The 13,944-nt window shown below is 39.8% G+C and overlaps 1 protein-coding gene across 1 annotated transcript; it reads left to right on the top strand.

The window, feature by feature from the left end:
- The first annotated feature begins 4,036 nt into the window (after positions 1-4,036).
- On the top strand, positions 4,037-13,139 carry LOC124018080 (zinc finger protein 3-like). Its single transcript, XM_046333336.1, has 2 exons — positions 4,037-4,842; positions 12,496-13,139. The coding sequence occupies exons 1-2, from the start codon at positions 4,152-4,154 to the stop codon at positions 13,047-13,049; spliced, it is 1,245 nt and encodes a 414-aa protein (XP_046189292.1). The 5' UTR covers positions 4,037-4,151; the 3' UTR covers positions 13,050-13,139.
- Positions 13,140-13,944: the final 805 nt, after the last annotated feature.

Genomic DNA, 13,944 nt, shown 5'->3' with positions numbered 1-13,944 from the left:
GAAAATCCATGCTCTGAAATGGAAGAGTTACTATTAATGTGATTTAACAAAAAGTGACTATCAAAAAGAGTCGTTACACTTACCACATTGGTGATCCACTTGAATCAAAATGCAACACTTCAAAATGTGGCGAGCTGTTTTCTACAAATTGTCCTCTAACCAGGGATGTACACAATTCTCCCAGATTCCGTGTGGTTTTTGAGCTGTTAGTTTTAACAGTACGTGCAACCTCATCTCCCTTCTCTCGCACAAATTATTTTCGCATGATATCGATGAGTTATGACAAATAATTGTTGCGTCCCTTTGTTTAGTGACCCCTAAATGTAAATATATCACTCCCAAATGTAGCGGACTGTCTTCTGCAGGTTGTCCTCTAACCATTGAGGTAAAATATATCTCCCATTTCCGTGTTTTTTGTGTTGTTAGTTTCAACAGCACATACAACCTGATTTCCCCCCTAATCGATATCAGTGATTTATTGCAACTTGTCAAAACAACAGCGTTTCTGGTGCTTTTGCAGTTTATAAGGTGCTTGTTTAAAAAAAATCCAAGTATTGTGATTATTGTGGCAGATGTTTGTGTATATAGAACATTTTATGTTTAGGTTTTCAATTTACCACACACTTTTTCTGCATTTGGACTATTGATTTGGACACGTTAAACCTGTGACATTGGGGCTATCCCACCTAGTAAAATGTTGTTGAAAAGAAGACTTTGTCCAACGTACAATATAAGTTTGGTTTTAGTTGAAATTGAAAGTTGAAAATAAAATTTAATTTCAACATACTTGTAGCCTATACATATGGTCACAGTATAATAAATTGGTCTATAATCATTGTTACTCAGCTTTTAGAATATCAGGGTTCATTCTCAGATGTGCCAACCCAAATGCAATAGAGCATGACATTGGTGACTGGGCCCTGATCCAACAACATGCCTATCGAGTGAACCCTGAAAAGAGAGAGAAGCTCCGCAGTGAGGTGGAAAGTTACTATGGATATTGCAGGAGTTTCCTCTTGAAATCAGACATGTCCGTGGCAAGGACAACTTGGTTGCTGATTGTCTTCAGGGGGGGGTGTAGTCAAAACGTTTTGTGTTTAGCCAGTGCGTTGCCATGGATTACAATTTATTTTGACTGCATGATTTTCCGTATTGGAGATTAGTTTTGTTTGGGCTCATTCCAGGGGACGAGAGTTCTGGAAGCTAGTGAGTTTTTCAGAAAAATATATATATTTAGATTTTTTTTCTTGTTTTTAATTGTTGACAGCCAGTATTACAGCCATGTTTATATTGTAGAAGGTGAAGCATCGTAGTTGATTATAATGTGAAATGGAAGTTGTTTTCTGTTGGTTGTGAGCAAACTTGTCCAACAAAAATATAGGATATATTTGTTGTCTTAAAAAGGGGAAGGTGTTCCAGGCTTTGGTTTGTCCATTTATGTTTTGAGGTTGGACTTTAGCACGTCTGGCTTGTTAGGACGTTCCGCGCACTGATTGGTGTCACCTCGTTAGCCAGTATGTGTTACACCTGTGCTGGCTTGTCCATCTCGTTAGTGGGAAGGTGTTTCACCTGAGCTGGTCCAGGTTCTATTTAAGAGTGTCTGGCCCAGTGCTCTAGTTGTCTTGATTGATGTGGAGAGTCAACATCTTTAATTGCTCTACTTTTTTGGTTTGTGTCCTGTCTTTATGTTTGGTGTGGGTTATTCCTTTGTTACATCTTCTTGGGCAAATGTAGTAGGTCTCAGGGTTAGTGTCATTTAGGTCCCAGTTGTTGTTACTAGTCAACTTTCAGTGGACACCCCCATAGTGTCTTTCAGAACCCCTCCTAAAACCCCACCTGTTTAGTTGTGGTTGTTGTCAGTGACTCTTTGTTAGTTCCTCCTATTTAAGTGACATTTCTGTTTTTCTTGCTGGGGAATGTAACAATGTAGTAAAACAAAGGCATTTCCTTAGGGTGCTCATTAGTCTGTCAGTAGGTATTATTCTTTAAAAAAAATCATTTTATGTTGTGTGATAAATATATATTTTTCCTGTGAACCCATTGTATTGCATCCATAAATACAGCTTGATTTAAACATTAAAACAAGTTAACCCAATGACCGACAATCAACAGACTTGGTCCATCTTCGTATGAAAAACAGTATATATTCAGTATATCTTCCACTTTATCAATATAGTGAGAGAGTCCCTCAACAGCTCTGACTGAGCTCCACCCTCACTGGGTCTTCAGAGGAGAGGAAGGCTGAGGGATGGAAGGATGAATGGATCAGTCAGTCAATAAATAAAGTGTAGTGCTGCTGTCTGACAATCACTATTTTAGTAGTTCATTAAAGTAAATAAGGATTTATGACTGCTGAATACCAACTATCAATCACTTAGATCATGTATTTTCAGGTAGAGATACATCCTTGGGACGTCCTTAGCCCGTTGAAGTTGACATTTAAAATGGTTAAGTTAGGGGTTAAGGTTAGGGTTTAAGGTAGAGATTTCCCAAGGATCCCAGATTGCATTGACCATTGTGCATTTGTAACCGATGTGAAATGGTTAGCGGGGTGCGTGCTAATAGTGATGGTAACGATGTTAAGTGGGAGGCAGTTGTTGATGTGTGCAGAGTCCCTGGTTCGACCCCAAGTAGGGGTGAGGAGAGGGACGGAACTATACTGTTACACATTCTTCGGGCTCTTTTACATAGGTGTAAAAAAAAAACAGACAATACAAGTAGGCGCTCAGGTCATTATGGTCAATGTAATTTAAAAAAAATTGCATCTAATTATGCGTAACTGTATGTGGGGTTGTTAGAGAAGAATGTGATAGTCAGCCTTAACAATCCATTCTAGCACCTCATCAGGTTCTGAAAAAGTCTTCATTCTATTCCAGGGCACAGTAGATGAACTTCATCGATGCAAGCAGTGAACATCTGAAATTCACCTTCACCTTTAATGCGCATGAAACCGATGGTTGGACGATACTTTTCTCATCAATCATCTTACATATTATACTTAAGGTGAGAAATAAAATGGTGCAGTTTGAGGCCATGTGGCGGATAGTGATGCAGGAGCTGGGGGTGTGTTCTAGTGGGTCTGGGCAGGTGTGATGTAGTTAATGGAGATGTGTTCTAGTGGGTCTGGGCAGGTGTGATGTAGTTAATGGAGATGGAGGTGTGTTCTAGTGGGTCTGGGCAGGTGTGATGTAATTAATGGAGATGGAGGTGTGATGTAGTTAATTGAGAAGGAGGTGTATTCTAGTGGGTCTGGGCAGGTGTGATGTAGTTCATGTTTGTATGATATTGTCATTTGTATGTGTATGTGTTGTATTGTTTATAAAATATAAAATTAAATATTTTTTTAGTCCCAATGCAAAGTTACAGCTTTTACATAAAACCAATCAGAATTGAGAAGAATGCCAAAATCAGGTGTGAAGTTATATGGAGGACCAGCCTATTCCCTATGATGTTAACTACAACATAAATAACTTCAAATTAAACCAATCGTTTGCACTCATGACTTGAGTGATTCAAGTAAACCAAAGTTTTGCAAATACATAACGCCATCTAACCATATATCAAATAATGTTAGCTATATACAGTTATCCAAGCCAGCCAGCTGACATGAGCTATTTAGCCAACTAGTTATTAGCCTAACCAGTGTTGCCAACCAGCGCGGTTATAGTCTGCGAGACCAACTACCGGAGACCAGTTAGAACCCAACCAACAGTAAGCCAAGGTGGAAAAAGTTACAAAACTCCCGTAGTCTAATTCACAGAAAACATGCTGAAAAGTAGTGATGGGGAAACAAAGCTTCCTGAAGCATTGTCTCTTTCCAGGCAATTGTGTCAAAAATGGGTTCATTATTCAAGGCTTTGAGCGACACATAATTTAGAACAGCCACATGTTTATAGCTGAAGTCCCGCACACCGTAGCAGCGTAGCCTTTATCTCACATATTAAATCACGTGTTCGAGAGCATCAAATCCATGCTGCGTTGTGGGTAAACGGTGACCTGCACTGTCGGCTGCAATGTCGAACGAGCCCAAATTAATCAATACCAAACCAATCAGGTGGTTGTTCGACTAATTGAATCTTTAGACGTCATTAATCACATGCTGCTGATAAAATGGCACTGCTTTGAATTATACCGCTTAGCGACTTCAGTACATGCCTCATAGCTCCAGTCTCAAACTTAACCCTGTTCCTGCTGTAGAAGAATTGGTCTGCTGGATGGAGAAAGAAGCTCTGGTGAAAGAGGAGGAGGAAGAGGAGGCTGTTACAATACAAAAACAAGTAGAGAGTGAGGCTGTTACAGTGAAAGAAGAAGAGAAAGGCGTTTCAGTTAAAGAGGAAGATGCGTTCAGAGTTAAAGAGGAAGATGCGTTCAGAGTTAAAGAGGAAGAAGATGCTTCAGTGAAAGAGGAGGAGGAAGAGGAGGCTGTTAAAATACAAAAACAAGTAGAGAGTGGGGCTGTTACAGTGAAAGAAGAAGAGAGAGACGTTTCAGTTAAAGAAGAGGAAGATGTGTTCAGAGTTAAAGAGGAGGAAGAAGATGTTTCAGTGAAGGAGGAGGAGGAGGAGGAGGAAGAGGAGGCTGTTACAATACAAAAACAAGTAGAGAGTGGGGCTGTTACAGTGAAAGAAGAAGAGAGAGACGTTTCAGTTAAAGAAGAGGAAGATGTGTTCAGAGTTAAAGAGGAGGAGGAAGAAGATGTTTCAGTGAAAGAAGAGGAGGGGGAGATAACTGTCACATTGAAAAATGAAGAAGAGGAGGGACCTGGATATCTAGGCCCGGTTTCACAAACTCCTCTTAAGGCATCCAATGATTCTAACGATGAACCAGCCCTGATTAACACTAGTAAGTACTGTCTTAAAAACAGAAGCACAAACTCTGCGGTTGTTGAACTGATGTGTGGTGTTAAAGGGGATATTTGTAATTGCTACATCCATATTTTGACTTTTAAATTATTTATTTATAGGCATTGATTCTTGAAGAATATAACACATGCCTAATGAGCTGAGTTCAACTGTTTACCCCATCAGAACTCCAAATAAGCTTTTTTTACTCCAATGTTTAGAAACAATGTAAACCAACACTGTAGAGCCTCAACATGGTTAAAACTATAATGTTGATATCATGAATGGTCAGTCCTTTCATCCATAGGTCTGTCTATGAATTTGCGACCAGTTACATTTCTCCAGCCCCATCCATCTTACACCAAAACAGTGGTGGAATTAAAGCTTTGTTATTGTTTGAACTGCAGATTGGTTGATTGTTGTGTGGCTTTTTTTAAAGGACCAGTCTAGTTTTTAAACAGAAACAAAATGGCTGTCCAGAGACCTGATCTGTGTTAGAATACTCATACTAACTACTATTTGTGATGTTAATTGAGTATATAGGATGATGTAGTTGGTATGCCAAAAGTTCACGGATGTCGTACTAAATTCGCCAAAATATGACGTACACACTCAGTACTTTAGGAGCCATAATGCAATTCTTCAGGAAATAGGCGAGGTATCAACGTTTTCAGATTTGAAGAAAATGGAGGAAAATATGCAGCCGAAGTCCATCGAGAGCGGATACAAATGAACTGCTTTAAATAATTATGACAAATGTTGAGCAATGTAACAAAGTAATCACTTTTCAAATAAGTTACGTTACACGTTGTGTTAGCTACACTATCCTTACCAAACGCATAGCATATCTTTACAGCAGTGTGTACCAGTATATCAGCTAGCTACCTAACGTTAGTTGGCTACTTATACATCAAACTTGCCAGTATAGTAACTATATTCTAACTACCCAACTTTCATTGACTTGATTAGAGCGCAGAATAACTGATGAATTTAATAACGCTCAACACCTGTTGAATATGTCCAGGTGTCAGTAAACATCTGCAAAAAAGCTCAAATTAAATTATTGCCAGCAGCACAGTTAGTCACCAATGCTCTGGATAACATGAAAACAGCCTAACCAGCTCTGCTAGGGCAAGTAAAATGGTAAGAGTGAGGTTTTCTCTGATTTGTGTCTAGCAAGCTATCCAACGTTAGCCAGTTAGCTTGGGTAATTTACTGTCATTGTGAGGTCAGAACGCTTGGATCGACCCTACTCCTCATCTATGTAGTATTAGTTTACAAACAGTGGTGTTATACGAGCTTATGTTTTGGTTTCTGGTGGGGTAATACGGTTGAAACATTTGAGGCATTTATAAGTTATAGTCTTCAAGAATCAATGGTTATATAGTAAATGGGTCTTTCTATAACTGCCAGTGTAGATTTCCTGTTTGGGTCAAATTGTTAGAGCTGTTAAGTCATTGTATAATATTCTGGCAATTATTTTCATGCCATTACATTAAAGGCGAAATATTGTCTTTTCTTAGCAAGGTGTTGCTCAAATAATGTTAGCAGCTAAACGCTAGCCTGGTACCAGTGCTGGTGTAGGCCTAGATAAGCATGTTTGTGCAGCGGTATCTTATCAGAGAGGAATAAGAGAAGTATGAATATGTTGGCTTGCAAGCTGGCTACATGAAGTAAGAAAACAACATGTAATGTAACTTCTAATTCGGGTCAACTGGAAACTTGAACCAAAACTTTGGTTTCTACCATGTCTTCTTCTCTGAGGTTTGTCAGACTACACTCATCAGGTGTATTGCTGCCACCTACTGTACGGGGTTTAAAAAATAACCAAAATGCAAAAAAATGGGATAAACAAATCATACTAATTATGTAAAATAAAAAACAAACACGAACCAAATTCACTCCACTACCCTGAATTTCAAACGAAAAATGATACTTCAGATCCCTACACAGGGTCAGGAACCTGGGAGGGGGAACGTCTTCATTCAGTCCTCCCTGTAACATTTTGTCTGAAGTCCTGGAGATCCAGAAATCTATTTGCCGCCTTCACAATGATGTCTAGCTTCTTAGATGTTTTATTTGTTTATTATTAATGCAATTTATCACTGCGGCAGTGAGGGCAATGTAAACGCAATTTTGTAGTAGAAACTCCTTCATGCTAATGCAGAAACTGCTAGTTTTAAACACAAAGTCCACCTTGTTCACAATTAGTGTGTTGGGATCCTTCTCCTGCATGGCTTCACTGTGAGACATGAACTACCTTCTCTTCTCTACTCCTTCAGCTATTTTCACTGCCTCCACATAGGACAGCTGCTAGATGGGCCTGATCATCCTAGCTATTGTGACATCCTTCTTCCGTACAGGGCATTCCGGGAACTCGGGAACAGGATTCCCATCACAATTACAACATGCTTCTTCTGACTATGACATATTTATTCCTTCGACAGACACTTGCCACATGTCCAAAGTGCTTCTGTACAGTGGGTAGAACAGGTATTTGATACACTGCCGATTTTGCAGGTTTTCACACTTACAAAGCATGTCATTTTTATCATAGGTACACTTCAACTGTGAGAGATGGAATCTAAAACAAAAATCCAGAAAATCACATTGTATGATTTTTAAGTAATTCATTTGCATTTTATTGCATGACATAAGTATTTGATACATCAGAAAAGCAGAACTTAATATTTGGTACAGAAACCTTGTTTGCAATTACAGAGATCATACGTTTCCTGTAGTTCTTGAACAGGTTTTCACACACTGCAGCAGGGATTTTGGCCCACTCCTCCATACAGACCTTTCTTCAAACACTGCGAGTGGAGTTTAGACCAAATAGCTCTATTTTTGTCTCATCAGACCACATGACCTTCTCCCATTCCTCCTCTGGATCATCCAGATGGTCACTGGCAAACTTCAAACGGGCCTGGACATGCGCTGGCTTGGGCAGGGGGACCTTGCGTGCGCTGCAGGATTTTAATCCATGACGGCGTAGTGTGTTACTAATGGTTTTCTTTGAGACTGTGGTCCCAGCTCTCTTCAGGTCATTGACCAGGTCCTGCCGTGTAGTTCTGGGCTGATCCCTCACCTTCCTCATGATCATTGATGCCCCACAAGGTGAGATCTTGCATGGAGCCCTAGACCGAGGGTGATTGCCTGTCCTCTTGAACTTCTTCCATTTTCTAATAATTGCGGCAACAGTTGTTGCCTTCTCACCAAGCTGCTTGCCTATTGTCCTGTAGCCCATCCCAGCCTTGTGCAGGTCTATATTTTTATCCCTGATGTCCTTACACAGCTCTCTAGTCTTGGCCATTGTGGAGAGGTTGGAGTCTGTTTGATTGATTGTGTGGACAGGTGTCTTTTATACAGGTAACGAATTCAAACAGGTGCAGTTAATACAGGTAATGAGTGGAGAACAGGAGGGATCGTTAAAGAGAAACTAACAGGTCTGTGAGAGCCAGAATTCTTACTGGTTGGTAGGTGATCAAATACTTATGTCAAGCAAAAAATGCAAATTAATTACTTAAATCATACAATGTGATTTTCTGGATTTTTGATTTAGATTCCGTCTCTCACAGTTGAAGTGTACCTATGATAAAAATTACAGACGTCTACATGCTATGTAAGTAGGAAACACTGCCGATTTCGCAGGTTATCAAATACTTCTTCCCACTGTATATCCCACTTACCCAGGTTTTACATAAGATGGGAGAGCCACTTCACCAAACCACAGTAAAACCTTCCGTCTATCATTCATTTTAATCAACGTGTGTCTAGCTGAAATGTTTAACCTAAACCACACAAAGCTTTCTCCTTTTGCGCTGTTGACACACAATCAGAATCATACCGCTCCTGGTCACTCGAACCGATTCCACTTCACCCAATTCATCCTTCACCATCTTTGAGACCGTTAACAGGTCACCCACAAAAACATCCTTGCTGATGATTCCCACTCCGACCCTGAACTGCTGTTCATTACCAACTTTAGCCCTTTTCACTCCACTGTTCTTCACCATCGTCCACTCAGTCTCACCAACTGTACTCACGCCAAGAGAATCCTACAATGCTTCCTCCATTGCTCCTCCAGTAATCCCCTGGACTCCCTCGCTCTGTGCTGTGAAATATGTGAGTTTGTGTTCTCAAAGTAGGATCTATATTGTTCTCATTCCAACACATCGGTTGTTTCACCAACTTGTTATCCCTTTCGTCTGCACTACTTGCTGTAATTTCCCTTCCTGATTTTCCTCTCTTGGATGTCTCCACCATGCTCCTACTCTGTCAGTAATTCCTCCCTGGTTTGTTAATTGGTAGTCAAACAACAATATTCCAGATGCTGCACATTCTTTTCCAAATCTAGAATTAGAATCGTCATTATGTTTCCATGATTTCAACAGTTCACCAGTTAACTAAGCCTATAATGTGGACACCAAGGAACTTGAAGCTTTCAACTGCCCCACTATAACCCCTTTGATGAGAATGTGGGCGTGCTCAGTGTTTAGTCCCAGGGTCCTTAGCTTCGTGATGAGCTTTGAGGACACTATGGTGTTGAACTCTGAGCTGTAGTTGATGAATAGCATTCTCACATGGGTGTTCCTTTTGTCCAGGTGGGAAAGTGCAGTGTGGAGTGCAATAGAGATTGCATCATATGTGGATCTGTTGGGGCAGTATGCAAATTGGAGTGGGTCTAGGGTTTCTGGGATAATGGTGTTGATGTGAGCCACGACCAGCCTTTCAAAGCACTTCATAGCTACAGACGTGAGTGCTACGGGTCGGTTACCTTGGTTTTCTTGGGCACAGGGACTGTGGTGGTCTGCTTGAAACCTCTTGGTATTACAGACTCAGACAGGGGATGAAAATGTCAGTGAAGACCCTTGTCAGTTGGTCAGCGCATGCTTGAAGTACATATCCTGGTAATCCGTTTGGCCTTGTGAATGTTAACCTGTTTAAAGGTCTTACTCACATCGGCTGCGGAGAGTGTGATCACAAAATCGTCTGGAACAGCTGATGCTGTCATGCATGTTTCAGTGTTACTTTCCTCGACGCGAGCATAGAAGTCATTGAGCTCATTTTGTAGGCTCGTGTCACTGGGCAGCTATTGGCTGTGCTTCACTTTGTAGTCTGTAATAGTTTGCAAGCTCTGCCACATCCAATGTGGGTCGGAGCCAGTGTTCCCTGGTGTTCAATGGATATATCAATCTCCCCAGGGTAGCAGTAATACGTTGAGAGATTTGTCAACAAAGTGTTACCCCTCCCATAGTTGGCTTATTATTGGGATTCATTGCTGATTCCTACCTGTAGCTCACTATGACGTTTCTAGTGATACAGGTTTAGGGCCCTGTTGGAGATTGGTGGTTGGTAGTGGAGTCGAGGGAACAAGCAGGGTTGGACACGGCCATGTTATTATCCCACACAGTCTCTGTGGTTCATTTCAACCCCGTTCCTGGGAATAAGATTTGATTACAAATCGTCCCAGTCTGTTACCACAGAAGGGGTCGTTTATCACATTTCCAGAAAGGTTACGAGGCGCTTTGTCATTTCCAGAGTCTGTTTATTTTGGTATTGTCCATATGTAGCTTGTTTTTGGTCACAGAATGGCTGAATAAGTGCAACATTTTACCTGGAGATAACTATGCAGAGCATAGCGCATGTCGAATGACTTTAGCTTCCCTCCAGGCCTGAGGGCACACGCTCTCTAGTAGGCTTAAATTAAAGATACGGAAAATAGGAGTGGCAATGTTGTCTGCTATTATCCTCATTATCTTCAATGCTTGTCTCGTAATTTGGTCAGATATACTTGGATGTGCAGTGTCAGCGTTTGCTGCTGGTATGTCATGCCTAAGTTTGCTAATCTTGCCAATGAAAAAATCATAAAAGTAGTGGGCTTTGTGATGAATGAGCCATCCAAATCAGTTAATACTTTCCCAAAATTGTATGTAAGGTTCTCCAAAGCTTTTTACTATCATTCTTTGTCATTTATCTTTGTTTCATTGTGTCGTTTTCCTTCTTTTTATTCAGTTTAGTCACATGATTTCTCAATTTGCAGGATGTTTGCCATTCCTTCTGCCTCATCCTTTTCAACCATACCATTTTTCAATTTATCATCAATCCACTGGGATTTAACAGCTTTTACAGTCATTTTCTTATTGGGTGTATGGTTATTAGTAACTGGAATAAGCAATTTCATAAATGTGAGCAGCGTCTGGTTGCTCCTCATTACACACCACAGAGCAGCAAATATTCTTTACATCATCAACATAGGAATCCCCCGTTTTATTAAATAATTGAGACACACAAATGACTTGAGGGAACCAGAGATCAATATAGCCTAACCATAACAAACAAAAAAAACTCTTCCTCCTCACGCTGCTGCTGGCCTTTGAAAATTCTGACGTTATGCTCCTGGAGTTTTCAGGAATCATGGAAACAACCGACTACAACAGCAGTCGGCAACCTTTTCCATTTGTTGTGCCAATTTATCTTTCCATTTCTACTGATCTGGTGCCAGTTATGATTTTCATATTCACATTTTACTGGGAGAGTTTAATTTAATTTATAATAGTAATAATTATTATAATAGTCTTTGTATCTCAAAATCATTATCTGTGATTACTCTGTGTTCTATATAAATCGAAGTGGAAATTATACAAATTTAAATAACTTTAATTGCCATTGCCAACTATATAAAAATGGCCTACATAAAGCCAACAAATAAAAACAGCTGGAAAATATCCAGATAAAATTAAATCACATTGACTGCGCATGGCCTGTCTACACAGAACTTGAAACATTGTATCAACTATCACCCGTCGGTCTGCCCGTCGGTCTGAAACTTGATATAAAATATTCTGGGCCCTCAAAGTTTCCCGTGCCAGTGAGTTTGGGACAGAAACAGCTGTAGGCTATTTGTGAAAGGGATAAGAAGTAATCAGGTATTTTATAACATTTCCACTGGATTAGATTATTACACTTTTCCCTTTCATGTCGAGTGGTTATCAAGAGTGAGAGCTGGAAATATTTTACAAATACTTTGAGGAACTATTGTCATTCGCCAATTGATTTTAGTAAGACTTTGTTTACTTGCTGTTTGAGGTGAAGAGAAAATTACTTTGAGAAGCTCCACAAATCATTAGTGGGGGTGCGTAAATACTATCAGACATCCCTAAATAGGTGCATCGTTCTCTGCATCGCTCTCTGCCCTCTGTTTGCTAAAACGCAATTTGGTTGCAGAAACTCCTCCATGCTAATGCGGAAATCCCTAGTTATACCAATACCATAGACCTACCGTAGGAACCATAACTTCACCTAACAACAACATGGACCTAATGTAGGACCCATAACTTCACCTTACAACAAAATAGACCTACAGAAAGGTGCCTATATTGGAGACCAAAAGTTGTCTGGCACACTGTTGAGGATTTCAACAACTTAAACGTATTTCTAGCATACAATCGTCGATGTCACTACTAATGTGAAAACGAGACAAAATATGACTATTGTTGTTCACTTGGCTTAAGACAATTGTCAAATAATTAACATTCATTAAAGACGTCATTGTTTGTACAACATAATGGCTACGCTGTTGGCATCACCTTTTTACAGTGGATTTTTGCTGTTGTGGGCCTTAAACCATCTGTTTGACGTTTTGTTCACACAGGAGAGAGACATGACTATCCTGGATCATCTGGGGGGCCTCAACAACCTCATGATGCTGATGAGGCAGAGAAGAGTCTCTCCACGTCAAAACACCTCAAGAAACACCAGCAGAGACCCTCAGGAGAGAAACCATACTGCTGCTCTTACTGCGGGAAGGGTTTCTTAAGATCAGATTCACTAAAAATACACATGAGAATTCACACGGGAGAGAAACCTTATACCTGTGATCAATGTGGGAAGAGTTTTACTACATCTCACCAGCTGACTTCACACCAGAGAACACACACAGGAGAGAAACCTTATAGCTGTGATCAATGTGGAAAGAATTTTCATACATCAAGCCCTCTGATTCGACACCAGAGAACACACACAGGAGAGAAACCTTATAGCTGTGATCAATGTGGAAAGAATTTTACTACATCTAGCCAGCTGACTTCACACCAGAGAACACACACAGGAGAGAAACCTCATTGCTGTAATATATGTGACAAGAGATACTCTGATAAAAGATCTCTGATTAAACATCAGAAAATACATGAAGGAGTTGTTTCATGATATCAATGAAATAATGTCACAATGTAGAATGTTTTAACATTAGTAGGAGTATTTTGATGTCACAATGTAGAATGTTTTAACATTAGGAGTATTTTAATGATGTCACAATGTAGAATGTTTTAAGATTGTAGTAGGAGTATTTTGATGTCACAATGTAGAATGTTTTAACATTAGTAGGAGTATTTTAATGTCACAATGTAGAACGTTTTAACATTGTAGTAGGAGTATTGTAATGATGTTCTACCTTATCGTTTGCCCTGTTCAATTGATTGCAGCATGATATAGATATTAGCCTCAGGGGGAAATCCAGGCTCTGAATTGAAAGGGTATTATTAAACAAAAAGTGACTAAACAAAAGAGATGTGTTACACTTGCATTTTGATTCAACACTTCAACATGTAGAATATCACGATAAATTCTCAGATGTGCCAACCCAAATGCATGACATTGGGGACTGGGCCTCGATCCAACAACATGCCTATTGAGTGAACAAATAAACATCCTATTTATCAAAGGTTCTTTTGCCTGGGGTCAAAATGACTCCAAAGGATTTGAATTTGTTAAGTCCATATTGATACAGAAACACTAAACCATATTTAGATTTAAGAACAAGTTGATTGACAAAGTCATGAAAAATTGGAAGAATTGAACAAACCACATTTTGGCTATGATAAAAGATATGCCTCTGGGGTCAAAATGATCCATGTCAGAAGTATGGTTCAATGCAAATATGTAGTGGGTGTAAAGTTTGTTTTAAATTCCAAAAGGAATCAATCAACACATGCTTCTCTTTGAACAACTTAATATAATCAACTTTTATGAAATAAATGAAAAATAAACGTTTGGTTCCTCAGCTGCGTTGCCCACTCCAGTCAGCAGATGGCATTGTGCGTCT

Source organism: Oncorhynchus gorbuscha, unplaced genomic scaffold (assembly GCF_021184085.1).
Source record: "Oncorhynchus gorbuscha isolate QuinsamMale2020 ecotype Even-year unplaced genomic scaffold, OgorEven_v1.0 Un_scaffold_39:::fragment_4:::debris, whole genome shotgun sequence".
Lineage (NCBI taxonomy): Eukaryota > Metazoa > Chordata > Actinopteri > Salmoniformes > Salmonidae > Oncorhynchus > Oncorhynchus gorbuscha.
This window is presented reverse-complemented; position numbering and strand designations above follow the sequence as displayed.